This window comes from Carlito syrichta, unplaced genomic scaffold (genome assembly GCF_000164805.1).
Source record: "Carlito syrichta isolate Samal-C Ts95f unplaced genomic scaffold, Tarsius_syrichta-2.0.1 Scaffold123365, whole genome shotgun sequence".
NCBI lineage: Eukaryota > Metazoa > Chordata > Mammalia > Primates > Tarsiidae > Carlito > Carlito syrichta.
Window position 1 is genome coordinate 53,790 of NW_007067461.1, and position 25,741 is coordinate 79,530.

A 25,741-nucleotide genomic window follows, 5' to 3' on the forward strand; every position below is an offset into this window, starting at 1 on the left:
CCTCGTGCTCCGCTGCCGGCATGGCGCACTACAACTTCAAGAAGATTACGGTGGTGCCGTGCGCCAAGGTAGGCGACCCCGGGCTGACCTCTCCGACCTCGCCGGGAAGGGTCCCGGCCTGCAGCCGTGGGCGAGGGGTCGCCTTCTGCCCGCCTGTCCCCGGGGCGGGCCCCGCCTGCTCGCCGGGTACTCGGGAGCAGCCCCCGCCGAGGCCGGTGTCCACCAGAGGCCAGGGTGCACCCACAGGCCGAGATTCACCCAGAAGCCGGTGTCCACCAAAACTGGGGCCCACCCAGACACCAGGGTGCGCCCAGTGGCCGGAGTCCACCCAGAGGGGGCTCTCTGGAGAGCCCCGGAGGTGACGAGATGGCTGGGCGGAGCGGGACCCCGCGTGCGGGGGAGGAAGCCCCCCGGCGGGCGATGAGCCTTCGGATTCTGGGTTCGCGGAGCTCCGGCCCTCTCACGAAGCCTCCCTCCGTTGCTCTCCTGGCTTGACACTTTCGTCTTTAAGTCGTTCTCTTTCACTGCTGGGTTTGGGAAACGCGGCTCTTTGCAAACATACGGGACGGACTGAGTTTTTAGAGCGAGTCTGAAAGGCGTCGGGTGTGAGGACTTTGAAGAAGTGCCGTGTTTATGCAGCGAGCGTTCGGCTTGGTTTGTAGGGCTGCCCTTACTCAGGCGAAAGCCTGGGCGGCCACACGTGTTTCTTGGGCCTCGGAGGCCGCTGCAGAGGGACTTGTGCCCGGGTGTCTCCCCGACGGGCCGCGCTTGCCTGGGAAGGCTTTGTGGGAGCTCACACGGACCTTCGCGGCAGAATCCTGTTCCACTTCCCTCCCTTCCCGACGATCATTCTGGCAGGTCTCTTGTTAGATTGCAGTCTTTTCTTTTCTTTTCTTTTTTTTTTTTTTTGAGTCGGACTCTCACTCTCACTCAGACTGGCGTGCAGTGGCCGCTCCCGGCCACCGCAGCCTCGACCGGCTGGGCTCCGGCTGGGCTCCGGCGATCCTTCCGCCTTCGCCTTCCAAGTAACCGGAACTACTGGCGCGCGCTACCACGCCCGGCTGGTTTTTTTGATTGACTGTAGAGATGAGGTCTCGCCAAGTTACCCAGGCGGGTCTCGAACCCGCGGGGTCAGGCAATTCACTCACCTCGACCTCCCAAAGCGCGGGATTACAGGCTGAGCCACCGAGCCCGGCAGATTGCAGTATTTTCAAGTGTTGCGAGCGTGTCTTATTTGCATTTCTGGTCCTCGTGGCATTTTCTCAACCATCTCTCAGGTTTGTTGAAGGAATTTGCACGTAGTTTTTGCTTATCTGGGTTAGCATGTTCTAGATCATAAGCTCTTTGTTCACTAGTGGGCTTGTTGGAGAACTCGGGGATACAGTAGCAGTCCGCCCTCCATCTCTGCTCTTAGTGAGCTTTGTATTCTAGAGGACAGCGTTTACTTGTTCAGAGATGGGGGTGGTCGTCCTTGGTGATTGGAAGTAAAAAAAAAATCACATCAGAAGATTGTGAGCTTTAGTTTGTTCTAGAAGCTGTTAACTGAGTGTCCAGGACTGTGTTAGAAAAATGCGTAAGTTCCAGTTCCAGCCTGTGAACTCTGAGTAGAAGCACTTACAACTGCCAGAAACAGTGTTGTGCAGAGGAATGTCTGGAATGGGAGAACAGAAGTGCATGGCTAGTGGTGATGAGAGAGGCAGGGGAAACCTCCAGAGGCAGGTAGCTCTTGAGCCGGCCCCTCAGGGCGGAAACTCCACTGGGTGGAGAAGTGTGTCCAGGGGGTCTTGGTGGGCCCAGAAGGGAAACCGTGCACCACGCCCCTCATAGTGCAAGACTCAACCTGCATTATGTTGTGCCACCTGTTTGCTTGTCTCTCACGTGGGCCCGGAGGGGAGACCATTCGCGCTGCTGGTAGTGCAGGACTTGACCTGCACTGTGTTGTGGCTACTTGTTTACTTGTCTCTGTTGCTGGACCCTGAGTTCCTTGAAGAAAGGGACAATGTCTTATTCATTATTTTTATCTTCAGCACCTGAATAGCCCTATCATTCTTTGCAGGAAGTAATCAATATTGTTGAATCAGTAGAAGTGTTGAAGAGAAAATGACTAGACACATGGCTAGATATGTGGGATTGAGGAAGCCCAGGGATGGGTCCTTATTAAAGAGAAGCACCAACTGTTTGCACCTTACATCGTCTTAGGAAATTAGATATATTGGACTTTAGTTTTACCTGTTATTTTACATACTTTCAAAGCCAAAGTATGCATGTTGAGATTGCAGGCTTAGCTGGGTGTGGTGGCTCACGCCTGTAATCCCAGCACTTTGGAAGGCAGAGACTAGAGGATTGCCTGAGTCCAAGGGTCTGAGACCAGGCTGGGCAACTTGATGAGACCTCGTCTTTAACATCAATTTTTAAAAAATTAACTGGTGTGTTGGCAGGTGTACTTTCAGCTACTTGGAAGCCTGAGGCAGACGGATCACCTGAGCCCAGCAGGATGGGGCTGCAGTGGTCATAATCGTGCCACTTCACTCCAGCCTGGGCGACAGTGAGACTCTGACTTTAAAAAAAAATGGCAGGCTTGTTTCTTTGTCTTCACTATTTTTTAAAATTTACACTTGCGTTCTCTGATTACATAAGTTTCAAAGGTTCTTAAGTATTTGGAAGGTAAAATAGCATCGAGAAAGTATGAGGTAAATTTTATTTTAGCAGCCAAAACTTGATGGTTCTTAAAGGCCAGAAACGATGAAGATGAGCAAGTTGTATATAAAATATTTTGTTAGAAAGAGTAAATTTTTTAAATTTGAAATATGTAGTACTGTGAGGTATTCGTGTTTTAAGAAGGTTTCAAAGAAGTCGATGAAAAATAGGCATTTCGGGTGTAATTTTGTCTTATTTTCTTTCATTACAGGACTTCATCGACTTGACCTTATCAAAGACTCAGCGAAAGACTCCAACAGTTATTCATAAACATTACCAAATTCATCGCATTAGACATTTTTACATGAGAAAAGTCAAATTTACTCAACAGAACTATCATGACAGACTCTCGCAGATTCTAACAGATTTCCCCAAATTGGATGTAAGTGACTCTGGGGGACCTGTATGGTTATGTGAATGGCAGTTTTCAGAGAATCCATGTTTAGCCAGTTTGGTGTGGTGATTTGGCAGAAAGGGAAACAAGATCACTTGGTAAGTTAGTGGCAAGGGTGGGCACAGAACCTGGGTTTTTCCGATTCCTTGGTTTCTTTCTTTCCCTACCAATCCCCGTCTGAGGCAGCCCAGAGCTGTTTCCGCCTGGCTGAGTGAGTCCTGGGCCTGCAGGAGCCGGTCAACCATTTGGAATCTGGGGGTTGGGAAGCTGGTTTATCTGGGCTTCCACTTTTCCTCCTCCTTCCAAAGCTGCTTTTTTCTCTGGGCTCAGCCTTGGGTTAGTGACTTAAGGTCCACTTGGTGGTCTGCTGCTTCAGCAGCCGGTGATGGCCAGCTCAACACCCACCGATTTCTTTACTGGCCAGAAGAGATCCCCGGGAGCTGTGACTTCTACATTAAGCCGGAAGGGCCCACTCCTTCCTGCTGCATATTGCAGCTTGCCTGTTTCTTTAGCTATAGAAAAGCAAGAGTAGAAACTGCGTAGCGGAGTCTGTGACCAAGTCCTCATGACGCTCCGTGTTGGGTGACGTGGTTGCAAGGTGACCTACCGTTGTGGAGAACGTGAGGCTCGCAGTACAGTCTCACAGCCTAAACCTGCCATATCCCGCCTGTAGTAGGTAGAGGCAGAGAGAATAGGTGGTTTAAATGGCAATATTTTCTTTTGTATTTAAAAAAGCAATAGCAGCTTATTTTGAAAACGCGTGTTAAAAAATAAAAGGCAGCAGGCATTATGTTATCTCTGCCTATGGTTTGACACAATAGATGATTGTTGAATAAATGAATGATTTCTGGGGAAAAACCAAGTACTAGAGAGTATCTGAGAATGAAAAAAGAGATTAAGAATGAGTTTACTCAGCCCAGCGCGGTGGCTCAGGCCTGTAATCCCAGCACTTGGGAGACTGAGGTGAGAGGATTGCCTGAGCCCACAGGTTTGAGAGCAGCCTGGGCAACTTGGTGAGACCTCATCTCTACAATAAATTAAAAAAAAAAAAAATTAGCCAGGTTTGGTAGTGTGTATCTGTAGTTCCGGCTACTTGGAAGGCTGAGGTGGAAGGGTCACTGGAGCCCAGCAGGTTGATGCCGGGGAGGCCATGAGCATGCCACAGCACTCCAGCCTGGGCGATGGAGTGAGACTCCAACTCAAAAAAAAAGAGTTTATTCTAAACTAATTTGTTCCTGGGAAACACTTGATTTTTAGTAAACTTAGTTACTTAGTATCAGAATCCTATGGTTTTTTTGTTTTGTTTTGTTTTGAGTTAGGGTCTCTGTTGCCCAGACTGGAGTGCAATGGCATGGTCATTGCTCAGTGCTCAAACTCCTGTGCTCAGGTGATCTTCCTGCCTTGGCATCCCAAGTACCTGGGACTACAGGCATGTGCTGCTAAGTTTTTTTGTAGAGACAGGGCCTCACTATGTTTCTCAGGCTAGTCTTGAATTCCTGACCTCAAGCAATCCTTCTGGTTTAGCCTTCCAAGCCCTGGGGTCACAGATGTGAGCCACCATGCCTAGCCAGATTTCTGTGGGGTTTTTTAAAGACGTTTGTCTTTTTCATCCTCGGTATTGTTTTTTTCACATTAGTAGTAGGAGAGTTCAAATGTATTAATTCTATTATGTTTTTAAAGCTAGAGTTAGTTATCTGAAAACAGTTGGAGTAGAGTGTTAGATTAAGTTGTGGTTCACTGAATACTTATGTGTCAGAGATTGTTCTAAGCACTGGAAATACAGCAGTGGTAAAAAATAACACTTGTCATTCCAGTGGAGGAAAGATAGTAAATGCGAAAATGTATGTTGTGTCAGGTGTGAGCACTGAAGCCATGTAAGAGGAGTAGTGGGTATCTGTGCAGGGAGATACAGCAGAGACCTGAGGAGAGTAGACCCTATAGACAAAGAAACAGCAGGTGTCACGGAGACCCAGGGCGTGGTGCAGGCATGTTAGAGCAGAGATCAGAAGACAGGAGGAGGGGGGCAGGGTGGGCAAGACCCAGGGCGTGGTGCAGGCATGTGAGAGCAGAGACCAGAAGACAGGAGGAGGGGGGCAGGGCGGGCAAAGTCACCTGGGCAGGATTTTGGGTTTTGTCCTTAAGGAAACCTTTGGAGGGCTTTAAACTTACCTTTTAGAGGAAGCGAGGCCTGTCGGGAGATATTAGATCAGAGCAGCCATCCCAGTGAGGGTGAAAGACGGTGGTGACTTCGATAACTGTGGCCATGGTAACAGTATTCAGAAGTGGCTGGTTTCAGGATCACTGGGAGCAGGAGCAAGCCGGACATACTCATGGGGGGGACGTGGGGCTGAGAAAAGGAACAGAGAGGGCGTTGAGTTTAGGGCCTTAGCGCCTTGGACTGTGGTGCACCGGCCCCCGAGATGGGGAAGCTAGGAGGAGCAGGTCTGAGGAGGCGGGTGTGGCGCGGTCCAGTGTGTACGGCTCAGTCATGACTGGCCCTTGGGAGGCCTCGGGGTGCTTGTGAGCTGTTTTGATGGAGCGATGGACATTCTGGTGAGCAGGTTCAAGAGACAGAGGGCAGAAAAGACACATTGTCTCCTGGGAACAAAGACGAGGGGTTGAAAGAACTGTGGGGTTGTACCTTTTTCTTAAAGATCAGGAAATAACGGCTTGTTTGCAGGCTGGTGGGAATGGTCAGGCAGAGGGAAGAATTTCTGGCACTCCGTTTCTGAACGCAAGAGGGTGCCTGTGGGGCTGGGGGTGGCCCTGGCTGGGTCACCACATAGGTGGACAGGCAGCAGTGGCCCTTGGCTCCCGCCTCCCCGCTGTGGCTTCTGTTTTCTCAGAGGACTAAATCGCAGGGCCACTGGCTTGGAGAGGGCACCGGGGAGGAGATGCTACAGGTCTGGAAAGTGAGGAAAGGGGAGTTGTTCTCCACGTATAGGAATGTTGTTTACATATGTCCCAAAGTGACCAGGCCTGTTTGTGTCTGTTGTAGGATATCCACCCATTCTATGCTGATTTGATGAATATTCTCTACGATAAGGATCACTACAAGCTGGCTCTGGGACAAATAAATATTGCCAAAAATTTAGTGGACAAGTAAGGTACTTTCTTACTGCAGTATCTTAGATGGCTGTGAAGAAGGAGCAAACATGGGCCTTGGCTTTCTCTCTGCAGTGTTGCCAAAGACTACGTGCGGCTCATGAAGTATGGGGACTCCCTGTACCGCTGCAAGCAGCTGAAGCGCGCGGCCCTGGGGCGCATGTGCACTGTGATCAAGAGGCAGAAGCAGAGCTTGGAGTATCTGGAGCAAGGTGCGTGTCGTGCGTCCCAGCAGTGGTGCTGGTGCGTTCTGCTCGGTGATGGGTCCTTGCTGCGGACCCTCTCTTGGCGGGGAAGGGGCAAGTTATTTTTCCTAGTTTGACCTGTAAGAAACTCTGATAGGCTAATTTCTACTGTAACAGTGCCTGGTGCTTATCATGCTTAAAACTAATAGCACATTTTGAAGTTGTATGTTTTTCCAGCAGCAGCAGCAAGGCCAAGGGCCCAAACTGGAACCAAGGATTGGCAACTCTTGTGGTCAGGGATGTGGAAAGTACAGTAGTGCCCATGGGAGTGGCCAAAACTTCAGTGGCTATGGTGGACATGATTACCCTGGGCGTCACCCTGGGAACTGTGGGCATGGACAGGGATGTGCAGTCTAAGGCGGCCAGCAGCCCTTCCGGCGAGGCAGCTTGAGGGGGGCAGTAGGAGGAGGTGTCTGAAAAGTAGGCCGTCTTGCAGGACGACGTTGGAGATTGGTCTTCTGTTGATCTGAGGTGGTTATTTTGTAAAGGACTTCCTAGTGTGCAAGACACAGCTGTGTCCAACTGCATATAGTTGCCAGCTAGTCTTCTTTGTTTTCACTTTGTCCTTTGCTGTCTGTGTTACGACTCTGTGTGAATTTGTGTTTATGCACATTATTTGTATGATTCCGTGTTAAACTTCAAATAAATGCTTTCTTATGTGATTGTAAAAAAAAGAAAAATTTTAGGTTTTTCACTTTGAATAAGCAAGGGATAGACAAAAATCATGAGAAAGTACTGAAATGTATAAAAAGTGGCTCATAGTTTTGCCCATTGTTGACTTTTTTTTTTGAGTTGGAGTCTCTGTTGCCCAGGCTGGAATGCATTAGCATGCTCACGGCCACTGCAGCCTCAACCTGCTAGAGTCAGGTGGTCCTTCTGCCTCAGCCTTTCAAATAGCTGGAACTACAGGCATGTACCACCATGCCTGGCTACTTTTGATTATTGTAGAGACAAGGTCTTGCCAAGTGCCCAGGCTGGTCTTGAAACCCTGGGTTCAGGCAATCCTCTTACCTCCACCTCCCAAAGTGCTGGACTTACACACCCAGCCTGAATGATTTTATTTATTTGCTTTTCTGTTTTTTGTTTTTTGAGTTTCTACTCTGTCGCCCATGCTGGAGTGCAGTGGCACGCTCATGGCCACCTCAGCCTTGACCTGCTGGACCCAGGTGATCCTTCTGCCTCAACAGAAGCTACCTCTAAGTAGCTGGAACTACAGGTGCACGCCACCAAGCCCAGCTAATTGTTTTATTTATTGTAGAGATGAAGTCTCACCGAGTTGCCCAGGCTGGTCTTGAACCCCTGGACTCAGACAATCCTCTTGCCTCAGCCTCCCAAAGTGCTGGGATTACAGACTTGAGCCTGCTGTGCCCAGCAAATGGTTTAATTTAAAGGACAATTTCTGAATGAATGCAGTAGGATTTCATTGAAACGATTACTTGCTTTCTCACATGCATGTATTTTCAAACTATGAATTATTTTGCCTTGTTTAGTTTTGTTCTCCTTTTGATGCTTGGAAAGTGCTTTCCTGCAGATCTGTTTGGTCTTCTGATCACCCAGTGGGTGCCGTTCTAGAACTGTGTTACAGATGAGGCAGCTAGACGGAAACAGCCCATACGGCAGTCACAGTGTCATGGCACGCAGGCTTCAGACCATAGTGTTTTCCTAATGCCGTCTCACTGACGATGGTCTTCTGGCACTTCCAGATGAGTTGGTGGCCCTGCCTTTGCCCTTAGGAAGTCAAGGGAAATACTATTGTGTGTACCATGTGGATACCATTCATCTCTGCCACTGATTCTTTTTTCCTTAATTTATACTTTCTGCATCACTTTTGAATTTAAAACGTTGAGATGAGATTATGCTGACCACAGGCCTGGAGTGTAACTAAGTTGAAAAGAAAATTTCAAGCCATCTTAAACTTTGAATTTCTTAATTTTTCAATTTGAACTTTTCGTAGTGCGTCAGCATTTGTCTCGTTTGCCGACCATCGATCCAAATACAAGGACTCTGCTCTTGTGTGGGTACCCGAATGTTGGGAAGTCCAGCTTCATCAATAAGGTTGGTCTGTTTCTTATTGCATAGCAGATCATCTGAGCACGTCAGTCACTGGCTGCACGATTCTGACTGCATGGGGTGGGGCCTTGATGATATTTTGGGCCGAGTGTGTCCTTCGTAAGCATTGCCCTGGTCTGAGGAGGACCCGACACCTGGACCCGCCCGATTCCTCTCAGCTCAGCAACTCTTGTCTGAACCTAGATGTATATTGCTCTCACAGGAGCCGTCACTTTTGGCTCCGGGGTGGGTCCTGCCGTTTCTGAGGGCTGTGAAGCACAGAAACACATCTCTGTGGCGACGAGAGAACTCTCCTGCTGTGCTGTCGGCCTGGTGGTGGCCGGGCCGTTGGGCTCCCGAAGCAGATGGCGCTCACTGAGCCAGGGCTTCTGTCTGCCGCGGCTCCGGGTGCTTGGTTGCCTTGGCTGCTGGGTCACCTTTCTGGTGATGCGCGTGGCCCGCTGTAAGGGGCGTTGCCGGGTCTCTTTTCCTTGGGTGAGCCTGTTGATCAGGATTCAAGGGCGACACCTAGGAGACTTGGTAATTTAGTGCTTGAGGACAGTTTGGCTGAGCTCAGGGTATCCGAGAAGAGGAGAAGGAGCATTAGTATGTGCATTTGCAGTCAGCCACAACTCGCCTGCTGAGAAAACTGTCACGTTACAACTTCCTTAGTGCCGAGAGCCCTTTCGCTCTGAAGCAGATTTGTAGGTTTGATTTTGTCCACAGATTACCATGACATGGTGACAAGTGCAGCTCTTCAGGGTCCTTACTGATGTTTCAAACATTTGTCAACTTTGAACCTGCCACAACAGACCTGAGCTCTGGGGCTAATGGGCTGCCTCTGTCCTAGGTGGCTTTTAAAACTGTGGTTGAGGCCGGGCTTGGTGGCTCAGCCTGTCATCCCAGCACTTTGGGAGACTGAGGTGAGTGATTTGCCTGAGGTTGCAGATTCAAGACCAGCCCAGGCAACTTGGCAAGACCTCGTCTCTAGGGTAAATAAAAAAAAATTAGCTGGGCATGGTAGCATGCACCTGTAGTTCTGGCTACTTGGAAGGCTAAGGCGGAAGGCCCACCAGAGCCTAGCAGGTTGATGCTGGGGTGGCCGTGAGTGTGCCACTGCACTCCAGCATGGGGACAGTGAAACTCCATCTCAAAAACAAAACAAACCAGGAAGCCTAGGGATACTACCCAAGGGAAAGGATTACATCTGTTGTGTAAAGCTTGTTTTTAAAATGTCCAGTGAGCCGGGCTCGGTGGCTCAGCCTGTAATCCCGCGCCTTTGGGAGGCTGAGGTGAGTGGATTGCCTGAGCCCGCTGGTTCGAGATCCGCCTGGGCAGCGAGACCTCATCTCTACAATAAATAAAAAAATCAGCTGGGCGTGGTAGCGCGCTCCTGTAATTCCGGCTACTTGGAAGGCTGAGGCGGAAGGATGGCCAGAGCCCAGCAGGTCGAGGCTGCGGTGGCCGGGAGCGGCCACTGCACTCCAGTCTGGGCGACAGAGTGAGACTCCAACTCAAAAAAAAAAATAAATAAATAAAAATAAATAAAATAAAATGTCCAGTGAACCGAAAGCAAAATATAAACATTTCAAATTAGCATAAGGCCAGGTGCGGTGCCTCAAGCCTGTAATCCTAGCACTTTGAGAGGCCGAGTTGAGTGGGTTGCCTGAGCCCGGGGGTTCGAGACTAGCCTGGGCAGCTTGGCGAGACCTCATCTCTGCAATAAATTAAAAAAAAATTAGCCAGGTATGGTAGCACACGCCTGTAGTTCCAACTACTTGGAAGGCTGAGGTGGAAGGATTGCTGGAGCCCAGCAGTCCATGCTGGGGTGGCCGTGAGTGTGCCACTGCACTCCAGCCTAGGCGATGGAGTGAGACTTGAACTCAAAAACATCATAATAAGTAAATAAACAAATAAATAAAATTGTGGTTGAAATTAATTAACAAAATGAAAGATTGACTCCTCAGTAGGGAACTGTGTCAAGAGCTTGTTGGCAGCCTGAGCTGCGGGGCCCCATGTGGATCGTGCAGACTGAATATTTCCATCAGCATCGGGAACGCTGCCGGGCACTGTGGGAGGGAAGAGGCGCTGGGACCATCCTCCCCTGCCGCGTTCTCACATGTGTCCTGCACCCTCGTGATGGTTGAGGGGAGGGGCGCCGGGCCATTCATCCACGCGGGTAACTCCTGCCTCGCCTAGTTGCACCATGTGAGGTCTCTGGTGTTATTCTCCTAAAGGTGAGTCTTGGTACCATGTAGATGCCATGTTTGTGTGGAGAGGAAATGAGGCGTAGAACTTGTTTAATTGTGGAAATTTTTATTGTTTTATTTAAGGTAACAAGAGCAGACGTGGATGTCCAGCCCTATGCATTCACGACCAAGTCGCTGTTTGTGGGTCATATGGATTACAAGTATCTGCGGTGGCAGGTGAGAATCTTGCCTTTAAACAGAGAACAAGCGTTGTGGTTTTTGGTTGATGGAATTTGATTTTGAGCCAGGTGTGGTGGTGCGCACCTGTAGTCCCAGCTACTTGGGAAGCTGAGGAGGGGTGGATCCCTTCAGCCAGGAGGTCAAGGCTACCGTGAGCCATGTTGCGCCACTGCCCTCCAGTCTGGGCAAGATAGCAATACCGGGAAAAAAGGAGTTTGGTTTTTGGGGATTTCTAAAGACCCACAGTTTTGTCCATTTCACAGTGCACTTGGTATAGCATCTCCTATGAGCAGACCCTCCAGGGAAGTTCCTGGGTGAGGGGAAGATAGAGTCTCTGGGGTCACCAAGAACCACAAGGAAAACTCAGCTGAGCCCTGGGCTTGCGCCAGTGCCGTTGGCGTCTCCTGTCTCAGGCACAGCCGCCAGCTGCCAGTGTGGCTTTCTGCATCATGCGAACATAAGATGAGCTTCTCTTTGTATCGTTCTTAACTCTGTCATCAGAAATGGCATTTTTACTAATAAAAGCATAGAACAATCTGTTTCTACAGTCTAGTTTTATAGATGGCGAAGAAAGTAGTTCCTAAGCATGGGAGGGTTTCCGGCAATCCCAGTTGTCAGAGTTCGTGGTGTCGCTAACGAAAAGAGGAGCCATTTCTCTCCAGGTCATCGGCTAATGCTTCGTTGAGCCTTGCAGAGATCCTCCCCCCTTTTTAGTGTTTGAAGAGTATGTACTGTTCTCGCTGCTTTTGTTATATTCAGTTGGGGGCCCGCATTTCAGCGGTCTGGTTTGTTTGGTTGGGCACGTGTGAGTGACTTCTGGGATGTGTTGGATGAGAAGCCTGTGAGCGTGCTTTTCGTGACGAGGTCTGGACATTAGGTTGTCGACACTCCGGGGATTCTGGATCACCCTTTGGAGGATCGGAACACTATCGAGATGCAGGCCATCACCGCGCTGGCCCACCTGCGCGCTGCGGTTCTGTACGTGATGGATTTGTCTGAGCAGTGTGGTCATGGGCTGAAGGAGCAGCTAGAGCTCTTCCAGAACATCAGGCCTCTCTTCATCAACAAGGTAAGTGTGATAACTCACATTTTCCTTTACATCCTGCAGTGTGAAAGTCATAATGTCATTATTTTTCTTCCTTGTCTAGCCTCTTATAGTTGTAGCCAACAAATGTGATGTGAAGAGAATAGCTGAACTTTCTGAAGATGATCAGGTAAGTCACCCTAATGTTTTGAATATTCCTTGCTTACCAATTCTGATTTCTCTCAGACAGCCAACACTAAGAAGAATTCTAGCTATACTAGTCCAGTATTTTCTTTAAGTTGAGATAATATCCTAAGTTGTTCAGTGGCATGACATTGTAAAAACCTAAGGCAAACTAAAACATAGGTTTCCTAATACTACTCTGTTGAGTGTGTGGAAACATCTAAAAGAGGTGATTATGTAAGAAAGGACTGTTCAAGATGGGTGCCCATGCATGTCACTTCATGAAGAGGTTATGTGGCTAAATGAGTTTGGGCAGTTGGTGACTGGGTGAAGGAGAACAAGGATCGGTAAGCGCACGTAACGTGGGCTTTCTGGAACCATGAGGGAGCAGTGACTGCTGTCGCTTTCCAGGAGGCAGGCAGCATTGCTGGGCATCACTTTTCGAGGGAACAGAAACTGCATCCCTCCCTTGACGAGTGCGCTGAGAAGCGTGCAGGGTGTGGTGGTTTGCAGTCGGGGTCCTGGGCCGGTAGCATCGGCATCACTTTTGCCTTCTCTGTTTCCTTCTTGAGTTCTTTAGTGACCTGTTGGTCATTCAGAAGCCTGTTTCTAATTTCCATGTATTTGTACAGTTTTGAAAATTCCTCGTTAGTGATTTTTAGAGCTTTATTCTGTTGTGGTCAGAAAAGATACTTGATATGATTTCACTTTTTTAAAATTGGCTAAGATTGATTTTGTGGCCTGAGATGTGGTCTGCCCTGTGGAGTGTTTCATGCGCTGGGGAGAAGGATGTCTTGTCTGCAGTTGCTGGAAGAAATGTTCTGTTGATGTCTGTTAGGTCCATTTGGTCTGCAATGCACTTCAGTCCTACGTACGTTGGTTTTCTGTCTCGATGTTCTAGCCAATGTGGAGAGTAGGGTATTGAAGTCCTCTAGCATTACTGATCCCTTTCTCAAGACAGAGTGACCTTCTTTGTCTCTGTTTACTGTCTTTGACTGGAAGTCTGTTTTATCGAAGTGTAGCTATTCCTGCTCACGTTTGGTTTCTAATTGTGTGGAATCTATTTTCCCAAGTATTTGCTTTCAGCCTGTGTGTGTTTATAGCTGAAGTGAATTCCTTTTAGGCAACGTGTAGTTGGGTCATGTTTCTTAATCCAATCAACTGGTCTGTATTTTAGGTGGGATTTAATCTGTTTGATGTCCAAGGTTATTACTAATAGATGAGGGCTTACTCTTGTCATATTGCTAACTTTTTCCAGTTGTTTTAGATATTCTTTGCCTTTTTATTTTTCATTGCAGCTTGGTGGCCTTCTGCAGTGATATGGTTTGATTCTTTTCTGTTTCTCCATTATATATCTGCTCTACTGATGAGTTTTATACTTTTTCATCATAGTGTTTGTTGTCTTTTCACTTCCGATGTAAGACTTTCTTGAGCATTTCTTCAAAGTGGCGCTGAATTACCTCAGTTTTTGCTTTTCTAGGAAAGATTTTCTCTTTTTTTGAGTAGGAGTCTCACTCTGTTGCCCAGACTAGAGTGCAATGATAGGCTGATGGTCACTGTAGCCTCGACCTGCTGGGCTCAGGCGATCCTTCCACCTCAGCCTCTTGAGTAGCTGGAACTACAAGTGCATACCACCACACCCGGCTCATTTTTTGATTTATCGTAGAGACGAGCTATCACCATGTTGCCTAGGCTGGTCTCAAACCCATGGACTCAGGCAATCCTCTCGCCTCCGCCTCCCAGAGTGCACCACCACATCCAGCGAAGACTTTATTTCTTCCTAATTTTTGAAGGATAGCTTTGCTGGGTATGGTACATTTGGCTGGCAGCTTTTCTTTTTGCCAGTTTGACTATAATGTGCCTCAGGGAAGACCTTTTTGGGTTGACTTTATTTGGTCATCTCTGAGCTTTCTGGTTCTGGATGTCCATATCTTTCTCCATACTTGGGATGTTTTCAGCTGTTATTTTATTAAATAGATTTTCTGCACCTTTTCCCTTCTCTATTCCTTCTGGAACGCCCCAATGTCTGTTCACCTAATGGTACTGAGTAAGTCTTGTAGGCTCTTTTCATTCTCTTTCATTCTTACTTATTTTTCCCCTGAGTGATTTCAAGAACCTGTCATCAAGAACAGTGGTATTTTTCTTCTGCTGGATCAAATCTAATGTTGAAGTGCTCGGTTGTATTTTTATCTCATTCCCTGGATTCTCAGCTGCGGGATTTCTGATTGGTTCTTTTGTTTTCCTAATTTTATTTAATTGTCTGTTTTTGTTATATCTCAGTGTGTTTCCTTTTAAAAAGTCATCATTTTGAATTTTTTCCTGGTAATTTATCATTGGGGTCTGTTCCTTTTCATTGGGGTCTGTTACTTGACAATTACGATGTTCTTTGGTGTCTTATTTCCTTGCTTTTCCATGTTTCCTGTGTCCTTGGGTTGATGTCTGTGCACCTAGTAGAGCAGTTGCCTCTTCCGGCCTTCCTAGAGTGGCTCTTGTAGAGAAAGGTTTTCTCCTGCCGTTGGGCTTTATGGTGTCATTTGGGGAGGGCGTAGTGACTCTCTGGATAGGAGCGGTAATGTGGTCTCTGTGCAGCTTCTTCGGCTGCAGTAAACATCAGCAGTCGCTGTGCATGCCTCTGTGGCCTCAGCCCTGGAAGTCTCTGGCGGCAGTGGTGCAGGTGGGACCCCGCAGTGGTGCAGGCGTGTAGGAGCTGCAGTGGTCCTGGACTCCAGGTGCAGGATCTTGGAGCCGCTGTGGGACCAGGGTCCTAGGCTCGGAGTCCCATGGACCTATTGTGGAACCTGAGCAGTGGGGTACGGGTTCACTCTCTGTTGCAGGGTTGAATGTAGCTAGTCCACAGCTCCAGGATCTGTGACTTTGAGGCATCCCTTAGCTGCTCAGGCCCAGGGCCCAGGTTGTAGCTGAGATTCTACCCTTTAGGGGCAGGACCCAGTGGTCAGTGAGATGAGGGAGGGCCCAGTGCCTTTTTTTTGGCTTTGTGGCCATCTCACATTTGGCTCTTCTGATGCACTCTGGCATTCCCTCAGCTGCTTCTGTCAGTTCATAGTTGTCCATTTGCTGTTTGACTGTCTTTGTGAGGGGGGATGAACCCGGGGGGCTTCTAGTTAGCCATGGTGCTGACACCACTCTCACCCATTTGTACATTTTTTTTTTGAGTCAGAGTCTCTGTCGCCCAGGCTGGAGGACAGTGGCAAGCTTACGGCCACCACAGCCTTGATCTGCTGGACTCAGGTGATCCTTCTCCTCAGCCTTCCAAGTAGCTGGATCCACAGGCATGCACCTCCATGTCCGGCTGATTTTTTGATTTATTATAGGGACGAGGTCTCACCGTGTTGTTCACGTTGGTCTCAAACCCCTGAGCTCAGGTAATCCTCTCACCTCTGCCTTGTCCCAGGATTACAGGCATGAGCCACTGCACCCGGCTGTATTTTCTTAATCACAGAAGAATTAAGGAGGTGGCTGTTCTTTGGGAGTTAAGATGAAACCACAGATATTGATCAGTTCGCATTTGCAACCTCCATTTGCAAATAGTGCAGTTCTTAGGGCACTGGAAATCAGTAATGCATTGCATTTTTCCTTTGTATTCCCAGAAAATATTTATAGATTTGCAGGCTGAAGGATTCCCTGTAATAGAAACCAGCACCCTGACTGAGGAAGGTGTCATTCAAGTAAAAACAGAGGTCAGTTCTTCCTTTGATAAGGTATCAGTCTTTTTCCTGTCTTTCTCTTGTTTTATAAAAGTCAGTTGTCAGGGGAAAATAGGTGTTATGAGCATGTGGAGCACCCACAGCCAGACACGGTGGTGCACTGGAGCACAGGATGGGCTGAAACCCCCTCAGGGACCCACCCAGGCGAATGGTGGGGTTTAGAGGGGTACTTGGCACTTCCACCCTACTGCGGTGTCTTTTGCCCCTCTACTGTTCCTGCGGCAACTACAGTGGGAAGTAGTTGCTGCAAAGTAGAAGGGGAAAAGGGTTTGAAAAGCAGGAACCGCGTGGAAAGGTGTTCCTGTTAGACTCCAAGCCGTCCTGATGACATTCTCCTTCATGACGGTGTTTCTACCTGAAATACAAAGACCCCTCGACCCCGCCGCTGGACGTGGGTGCCCGGCTCCAGTTCGCGTCCTGAGGGTAGCGTTGCAGCGAGCTCGGGAAGGGCCTTTGGAGGGGACCATGCATCTGCGCAGAGGGTCCCTGCAGTGTGAGGAGGCCCGGTGTGCAGAAGGAGAACCTTCCCAGGGCGATTTCGGGGTCGGCCTCAGAGAGTCTGTCTGCCATGTTGATTACCTACTGAGGGAGATACTTGGGACGTTCAGCATGACACGTCAGTGAGGGCGGCCCTGGTTCTGGGTCCTTCCGGGGACATGCAGCAGGAGGGATTGTGGGACGTCTCTGTGACTGTGCCCTCTGCTTCACTGTGCTAGGCTTGCGATAGGCTTTTGGCTCATCGAGTGGAAACGAAAATGAGGGGAAATAAAGTGAACGAGGTGCTGAACAGACTGCACCTGGCTGTCCCAAACAAGAGGGACGATAAGGTAAGGTGGCCTCGGGCATCTTTGACACCAGCTGCTGTGCGGCTGGGGCAGTCTCAGTAGATGCCGTCCACGCACCTCTTCCGGGGCTGTGATCCAGGTTCACGTGGACATGGTGGTTTCCACGGTGGGCTTCGGGGTCTCCTCAGTAGAGTTACACTGTGTGTGCTGAAGAACTGGGAAGGAGGCAGGAACAGAGCGCCGTTGGGACCTGCCTCTCTCCCTGCCTGAGGCAACTGCTGCCCTCAGGCTTGTTTATCCTGCCAGAAATGACATCGAAGCCTTTCTTTTTTTTAAGTTTTTTAACCATAATTGGAAGTCAGTTATCGTCTTTAAGTTTTTCTCTTTTTTTGAGTAGGAGTCTCACTCTGTTGCCCAGGCTAGAGTGCAGTGGCATGCTCATGGCCACCACAACCTTGACCTGTTGGACTCCATTGATCCTTCCACCTTAGCCTTCCAAGTAGCTGGAACCACAGGCATGTGTCACCACACCTGGCTAATTTTTTTATATTGTGGAGATGAGATCTCGCCATGTAGCCCAGGCTGGTCTCGAACCTGTGGGTTCAGGCCGTCCTTTTGCCTTGGCTCCTCAAGAGTGCTGAGATTGCAGTCATGAGCTACTGTGCCAGCTATAGTCTTTAAATTTTTCATGTCCGGCCATTACCTCGCTAGACTCTGGTGTGGCCACGTGCTCTTTGAGCAATGGCTGTCGCCATGCTTCCTGGCTTTGGCCCCCTCCCCCACCTTGGGGAGGTGAATCAGTTTCTCTCTCGCTCTTGCTCTCGCTCTCTAATTTAAGTAAACTATATTCTCTAATCTAGTTTCTAGTATCTAGAGAATATAGTTTTTAAATAAACTATATTCTCTAATCTAAAACAAAACATTTTTTTCATGTCCTTGCTTTTACAAGCAGCACTGGGGTGCATGTCCTTAAGCGAGTGTCTTAGTGTCTTCTCGTGGGTGTTTGTTGTGAGTGTCGTGTATGGCCTTGAGTCTCTACAGGCACCTTCCTGGTCTCCGTTCCAACAGACTTCCCTGAGTCATCAGCCTAGCTGGGCGTCAGCTCTGTCTCATAGCATAAAGATGGTTTTATTGTGGTGTTTCTTTAATAACTGGTGCAGTTGAGCGCTTTATGTGCTTATTGACCTTTTCAGGTTGTTTACCTTTTTCTCATTGATTTGTAAATTTTTTTTTTTCTGAGTTGGAATCTCACTCCTTCACCCAGGCTGGAGTGCAGTAGCATGCACACTCATGGCCGCCCCAGGGTCGACCTGCTGGGTTCCGACGAGCCTTTGGCCTCAGCCTTCCAAGTAGCCAGAACCACAGATATGTGCTACCATGCCCGGCTATTTTTTATTTTATTGTACAAATGAGGTCTTGCCAAGTTGCCTAGGCTGGTCTCGAACCCGCAAACCCAGGCAGTCCACTCGCCTCGGCCTCCCAAAGTGCTGGGATTACAGGCTGAGCCACCGAGCCTGACCGATTTATAATTTTTATACTAAGATCGGATTCTTGTCCTACATCCTGTAATTTTTTTTTCCTCTTGTTACGTCTTTTGGGTTTTGGGGTTTTTTTAACTTCAAAAAAATTGTTCATTTTTATATTATTAACATGTATTAATATTTTCTTTCTGTCTGTTGGGTTTGTGTCATGCATAGAAAGACTACTGTCCATTCCAAAAACTTTTAAAAAATGTCTTTCTTCAGTACTTTCATTTTTAAAAATTTGCATCTTTTTGGGTACTCTTTACTGTGTCTTGAGTTTGTTTTGTTGTGGGGTGGAGGGGGACACCCAGCTCTGCGAGGGTGGGCCTCCATCCTAGAGCTGAGTGGCGCGTGCTTGTCTTTCCAGCAGATTGTCACACACACCTGGGTTTGGGTCTAAATCTCTTTTGCTCACTAACATACTGTTGTGTCTCATCACTTTCTTTGATTATTTTCGGTCATCTTGGGTCTCTCACTCCTGAATACATTTTGGAATCGGCTTGTGGGGGCCTCCCTGCCCCAAGTGGTCCTGAAACCTGCTCCTCTCCTCCAGAGCAACACTGGTTTCTAATTTCCCTTGGAGATAGATACTGTGCTTCTAGGTTTTTTGTTTTTAAGTTTCCTCTCGTTCAGCAGCCATTTTATGTAAGTCTTTCCAATACTACCTTCCCAGGAGAGGCCCCCGTTCATCCCCGAAGGAGTGGTAGCACGCAAGAAGAGAATGGACACTGGGGAGCCCAAGAAGAAAAAAGGTTCGTCCCCACAGCTCTCCCCGGCACTCTGGGTTGGGACATGAAGGCTGGGGTACCAGGCAGGACTGGCCCTGGCGGGCACCCTGCACAACGGTGCATCCCCAACAGAAGGCCTGCTCAGACGGCACTGTTCCTCAGAGAAAGGTGACAGTGAAGGAGGAAAAAGAGGAGGATAGATCAGTGGCAGCTGTCCCAGCAGGGAAGAGCCCCAAGGGGTGATGTCACAGCAGCTGCCCCAGCAGGAGAGGGGAGCCTATGGGGATGACATGGCACCGCTCTCCCCCAGGGAATTCTCATTCCCCACAAGGACCGTCGGGATTGGGGACTTGCTTCCCACGAGGAGGTAGCAAAGTGTTTGTGGACCTGAAAGGTGAAACGAAGCTGACGACGTTTCTTTCTTCATTGCAGGAACGAGATCTGGAGCTGGAAATGGGAGATGATTATATTTTGGATCTTCAAAGTAAGGACTGGAGTGTAATCATTATTTTAAAATACCAGTTGCACATGAAAGTATTTCATAAAAGGGGGAAGGTCTTGAGGAGTAAACGTCTTCTGGCGAGTTTGTCAACTTTTAATTTCCTGAAGATTAAAAGTTGCATGTTGATAGGGCTCCGAGAGTTCTTCCTTCCAGTAGTTGTCTGTTGTTTTGGGATCAGCAGGTTGTTTCTGTAGCTTTCACAGCATGTTGAAATGTTAAAGGAGCTTGATGTCAGTGAAAGCTTAGGTTGAATGTAAGTGCTGTGTGCCCTCTGTAGACTTGGTGTAAGTTATACTATTTGGGGCACATAGTACTGGAAGATATTAAAAACTGCTGTAAATGTGACTTTTTTGAATTTTAGAGTACTGGGATTTAATGAATTCATCAGAAAAACATGATATAATTCCGGAGATCTGGGAAGGGCATAATATAGCGGATTATATTGACCCAGCCATCATGAAGGTTTGTGTCGCTTTTTTAACACTGCTGCTGTTGGGTGGATCCGCGGCTCTGGCTCACCTGCGCTGCCCCCTTCATGCTCCCCCCGCGTCCTGCCCTCCACCCGACACTGCCTCCTTGGCGGCTCTCCCCACCCCCGCAGCCCCGGCAGGCAGGACCAGCCGCTTGGCCCGGCGGCTCTCCGGGCTCCCACCCCTTCTTCCAGGAGCTCCGTTCTATCGGAACATCTTCCTCCTCCTACCTCACTTCCCGGCCTGCTTGCTTTTTTGTGGCATGTCAATGTCCACACATTCTCTTGTCTTTTTAAAAGACAGAAACTTACCCAAACCCCGTGCCTTCCATTTTCTCTCCTGAGTCAAACTTTTTGAGAAAATGCTGTGTTAGATAGCTGCTGCCTGCATGGCCTTGTGTTTCCACTCAGCTCCCGAGTGCCTGCCTCGACTCCCGTTTCAGCCTTGTGTCGCTGAGCTCCTCACCCCGCTCTCCGACACCCTTCTCTGCTCTGGAGGTTGAGCTGGAGGGTGCCTTGACCCACTTGGGGGCCTGTGGCGTGGCCTCTGTGTCAGCCTCCCTGCCTCTGCTGCGGTCCCACTTGTGCACATCCCTGGCCTCATCAGCCAGCCCTCCCCTCCTGGCCTCCGCCTTCTGTTCTGTCACCTACCCTCCCAGGCGTGTGAACCACGGGGCCCCTTCCTTGGCCTCTCAGCTGCTTTCCCAGCCTCTGGGCCTCACAAAGCAGGTGATCGCAGGAGTGGCCCTGCCCCCAGCGTCACCCCCGCTATGCTCTGCACATCTGCCTGGTGCGTTCCTGCCCGGGTGGATTTGTTAGGGTGTGATCTGCAGGGGCGTATTTTAAATGTTTAGTTTTTTGGTACTGACTCGCTCGCCAATGAGTTACGTCTCAGTTGGTACTGGACTGTGGCGTGGAATCGCAGCAGAAGGAACCAAGAACTTTCCGTGTTTCTCTGGAGGAGACTTACTGCACCGGTCTGGTTTGAAGTGATGGGTCGACTTCAGCCTCTCAGAACCGAGTTTGTTTCTTGTATCTCCTGGGAGCATCGGGGATGAGACGGTGGTCCCTGTACTTCCTATCCTTGAATTAATTGGCACAGAACAGTTTCCGACCTGTTATCCTTGCGTCTCTGCTCGACCTGCTTCCTGGGAGACAAGCTTGGCACACAGATAGGGCCAGGTGCAGTGAACCAGGTGGTTGCATCCTCAGAGGCTGGGTTCACAACTCCTGAACACGCACCACCACACTCGACTTGAGGGTTTTTTGTTGTTCATTTTCTTTAACTGCAGTGCTTCTTTTTTTTTTAAAGAAACTGGAGGAGTTAGAAAAAGAAGAAGAGCTAAGAGCAGCTGCTGGCGAGTATGACAGTGAATCTGAAAGTGAAGATGAGGAGATGGTGGAGATCCGGCAGCTGGCAAAGCAAATTAGAGAAAAAAAGAAGCTGAAAATTCTGGAATCCAAAGAAAAAAATACACAGGGACCCAGGATGCCTCGAACTGCTAAAAAGGCAAGTTCTGTGTGTGTCTCCAGAGAGGACGGCCTGTCTCTTGCAAACTGGGTTCTGTGTCATCATCACTAAACACAACTTCTCGACCCATTTGTGGCCATACAGTTGCACCTTTGTTAGTGTATGTTGACTCGCAAGATCAAGTCTTGGTCTTTTCTTTCTGACTGTTGTGCCTGTTCTTGGTGGCTGTCAACTTCAGGTTTCGCACTGCTATATACCCGTCATGTTGCGGTTGTACAAACTAAAATTGTAACTTGGGACACATACACATTTAAAGCTGCCGATTAGTGCTTTCTTACTGTTTTCTTTACATTAATCAGGACTCTTGCAAGTACCGAAACCTAATCCAGCCTGACATACCCAAAAGGCAGTTCATCAGCTCCTGCAGCTGCTGGGTGTGTGGGTCAGAGGCGGTCGGAATTCATCCCACTTCTAGTTCCGTCTGTCTTGGGGCATCATACTCCCCTACTCCTTGTTCTTGTCTAGGCGGCAGGCCACACGCTCACCCCTGCGGCCACATCGGGGTCCTGTTATTTCCCGCCCCAGACCACAGGAAGTGGCGGAAAGTGAGAGATTACTTTCATCCCCTGGGTCATGGTACGGAGTGAAATAGGTTACATCGTGTCTTAGGCATCGCAGTTGCTCAGAAAGTGTGTTTTCATGAGATTTAATTGTTCAAAATGCTGAAAGTGAGCCCATTGAAATTGACTCCTGCCAGGCTCGGTGGCTCAGCCTGTAATCCTGTGCCTTGGGAGGCTGAGGTGAGTGAATTGTCTGAGCCCGCGGGTTCAAGACCCGCCTGGGCAACTTGGCGAGACCTCATCTCTACAATAAAAATCAAAATCAGCCGGGCGTGGTAGCGCGCACCTGTAGTTCCTGCTACTTGGAAGGCTGAGGCGGAAGGATCTCTGGAGCCCAGCAGGTCGAGGCTGCGGTCACTGCTCCCGGCCACTGCACTCCAGTCTGGGCGACGGAGTGAGACTCCAACTCAAAAAAAAAAAATAAATGAATAAAATAAAATAAAATAAAATTGACTCCTTTTTTTTTTTTGCTGGCCCCCATGCCCCAAAAATGACAACTTCTAAAATAAGTGTACCATAGATTATTGTCAAGGGTATGGTATTTTCCCTTGAACTTCTTTTTAACACCATCAAACTAATTTCATCAAGCAAATATCTTTTTTCCTTTCTCAGGTCCAGCGGACAGTTTTAGAGCATGAGATGCGGAGCCTTGGTGTTGACATGGACAGTAACGACGATGTGAGTGTGTAGGGACAGGTAGGGTGTTGACCTAATGTGGTTGGGCACAGCTTTGTTCTCGAGAAAACCAGGGACTTGGAATCCTGCGGGAAATCACAGCAGAAAGAAATGAGAACGTGCAGTGTTTCTCCGGAGGAAACCTACTGTACAGCTTCTGGTGTGAAGTGATGGGTTGACAGTTCAGTGCGCCAGCCCCTCTGCCCCGATTTTCTCTCAGGAAGTGGGTCGGGGTGTTTGCACGCTCGCCTTTGGGAAGAGCTGTGGACAGCCTTGCATGCACCGTCGTCCTTCCTCTCAGCTCCTCCCTGAGAGTGGGCTGGTGTGCTGTGTGTTACTTAACGTCCCTATTTGATCAATATCAGTCGTGCAAGATGACCCCAGTGGCTTTGCTTTTGACATCTGTCCTTGTTGTCTGTGTACGTGTTATCTTCCATTTTTATGAATTGAAAATTTGGAAGTTCTGAAAATGAGAGAATAATTACTGTCATTATATCACACAAAAATTAAGTAGGCTGAACTGTGAGAGATACCTTTTTATTCACTTTTTTATATTTCTGGTTCTTCCTTTAATCTTAGGGTAAACTAGTCACAGTTTTAATTGTGCGACAAAATTTAATTCCTTTATTTTAGTAGACCTTTTGAATTGTTTGCAGATTAAAAATTCATTCATTTGCTATCGCCTTAAAGAATTTAAGATGATGTGTGAGAAACAGAAAAGAATTAACCTCAGGGGAAAATGTAAATTGCACTTGAATGTCAAAGGGGATAGATAAAGCAGATACAGTTTTGGATGTCCGGCACAAGTGACTTTGGTACTCTGACTCGCTTCGGTTGAGTTACCAAATAAATGAGGTGTTATTGAATCTCAAGACGAGTGGATTTTAGGCTCTAAACAGATCAAAACTCTTCCGGAAGCTCACAGATGAGAGGCATTGCTGATGTCTAGTAGGACTCTGACTTTCTGCTGTTACGAATTATGCTGGAGCCTATATGTCTTTGTGTAAAAGAACCTTTTCCTGTTCTGGGTTATTTTCTCAAAATAGATTCCCAGAAGTGGGATTACCAAACTCAGGAGGACTGCAATGTCTTGCAGTTTCCTCCCAAGAGGGTTAGAACAGTGTGGATTTAATTGGCAGGGTACAGAAGTGCCTTTTTGCTTCACGTGTGCTTGCGTGGAGAGCGCTTTAACATACATAAAGTTTCTGACATTTGACTGTGACGTGCTGGACTTAATGCCTGCTTGCCTCTCGCAGTAGTTGTGTTCTCCATGTTTTGCAGACCAGAGAGCCACGACGAGCAAGGGTAAGGGGCTTACTTGAATTTTCTCGGCCAGCGCGAGGCAGAGTTGGGCCATAAGGGGTGTGGCTACAGACCCGCCCTCTCAGATGGGCATTCTGCCTGTCTTTGCTGACCCTCAGGGCTCAGCTTCTGTCTGATGGCTGTCACATCATGTTCAGTTAGGTAACCCTGACATGGAGGGGTGAGGGAGAGATCACCCTTATGACACGTAAACTGCAGTGATCATTTTTGAATGGAGAGTTCTAAGTGTGTTTGAGTGAAAGTCAGCCTTGTGACATGGAGCAACTTCTGAGTGGAAACCCTTGCTCTTCGGCTTGGGTGATGACTGTCCTCCCCTCTGGTGGGAGCAGCCTCTTGTTTGCCACTGCCCTGGAATTGTGGCCGGGCCCCGAGCACTGAGGCTTTCTCTGCTGCTTTCCAGGCCCACTATGCAGTCCAGGCGAGACGATCTCGGAGTGTCACTCGGAAAAGGAAGCGCGAAGACTCTGCTCCACTCTCCTCCGTGGCCCGGAGCCGGAGTTGCTCCCGAGCTCCGCGGGACGTTTCTGGTCTTCGGGACGTCAAGGTCAGGCTTGGTGATGTGCCCTGGGGGTCTGCACAGGGCTTGGGGCAGACACCACCCTTGTCGTTTGGAGGGACAGGAGCTTCGGGCCTGGGTCCAGTGTGTGCTGCGCTCCTGGCTTCGTGGCGTCCTTTGGAGGCAGGCTGGAGCCAGGGTGCAGGCAGATGCCTCTGGACAGTTGCCCTGGGTCACCGTTCCCTGATGCTTTCCTTTTCTGGACGGTGGGCGGAAGTGTGGTCTAGTAGCACCAGCAGTCAGCTGCAGGCCCACCCGAGGAGCAGCCCAGAAGGAACGGTTCGAGTGGATCCCCGGGGGATCCTGCTGGTCCTCGTGTTGTGGGAATTTTTCCCCCCAAAGTTGGCAACCTGAGTCTTTTTTTTTTTTGTTTGAGTAAGGGTCTCATTTTGTCCCTCACAGCTCTCTGTATCCCCAACCTCCTGGGCTCAAGCTGTCTTTCCACCTCAGTCTCCCAAGTAGCTGGGACTACAGGGGAACGCCACCACACCTAGAGACTCAGTTTTGCTGTGTTGCCCAGGCTGGCCGCGAACTCCTGGGCTCAAGCAATCCTCTCACCTTGGCCTCCCAAAGTACTTGGATTACAGGCATGAGCCACTGCACCCAGCCTTGAGTTACTATTATAAACACAAAAATGTTTAGTTTTAGCATCTTGAAAGTCTGTGTAAGCTGGCAAGCAGTCCACTTTATGGAGCCTGAGTTTTTCTTTCCACCAGGCCATTTCCATCTGGAAATTTGGGTTTTCATGGTGGCATTGCCACTTGTCAATCAGATGTGACTAGTACTGTCCCACAGGCCTGGGTCCTTAGTCCGTGTGAGAGGGAGTCAAAACATGTACGGTCCAGCCTTCGGGGTTTAAAACGTGCTGGTGTAAGCCTGTCCTAGATACTGTTTTCACCCAGTTTGTGTAATGTTCCCGAGCTTCTGCAGATACGGGGAGGCCTGAGGGAGCACCCTGAACGAGACTCAGGGTCTCTTCACCAGGCTGGCCGAACCGTGGAGACAAGCCGCCACCGGCCATCAACACTCAGGGCGGAGGCTGGGTTTTCGCTTGTTAATGTACTTGGCTTTCTCCTCCTGTGTAGATGGTGAAGAAAGCCAAGACGATGATGAAGAATGCGCAGAAGAAGATGAATCGCATGGGGCGCAAGGGCGAGGCAGACAGACACGTGTTTGACACGAAGCCCAAGCACTTGCTCTCTGGAAAGAGGAAAGCCGGCAAGAAGGACCGGAGGTAG

General features: G+C 48.9%; 1 protein-coding gene across 1 annotated transcript; it reads left to right on the plus strand.

Annotated features, from left to right (window-relative positions):
• Positions 1-6: 6 nt before the first annotated feature.
• LOC103249724 (nucleolar GTP-binding protein 1) lies at positions 7-25,741 on the plus strand. Its single transcript, XM_021707673.1, has 18 exons — positions 7-68; positions 2,909-3,079; positions 6,090-6,193; positions 6,272-6,408; positions 8,396-8,496; positions 10,824-10,916; positions 11,797-11,988; positions 12,068-12,133; positions 15,735-15,824; positions 16,568-16,678; positions 18,833-18,911; positions 19,050-19,055; positions 19,327-19,371; positions 19,751-19,851; positions 21,171-21,368; positions 22,562-22,627; positions 24,348-24,491; positions 25,589-25,741. The coding sequence occupies exons 1-18, from the start codon at positions 21-23 to the stop codon at positions 25,739-25,741; spliced, it is 1,905 nt and encodes a 634-aa protein (XP_021563348.1). The 5' UTR covers positions 7-20.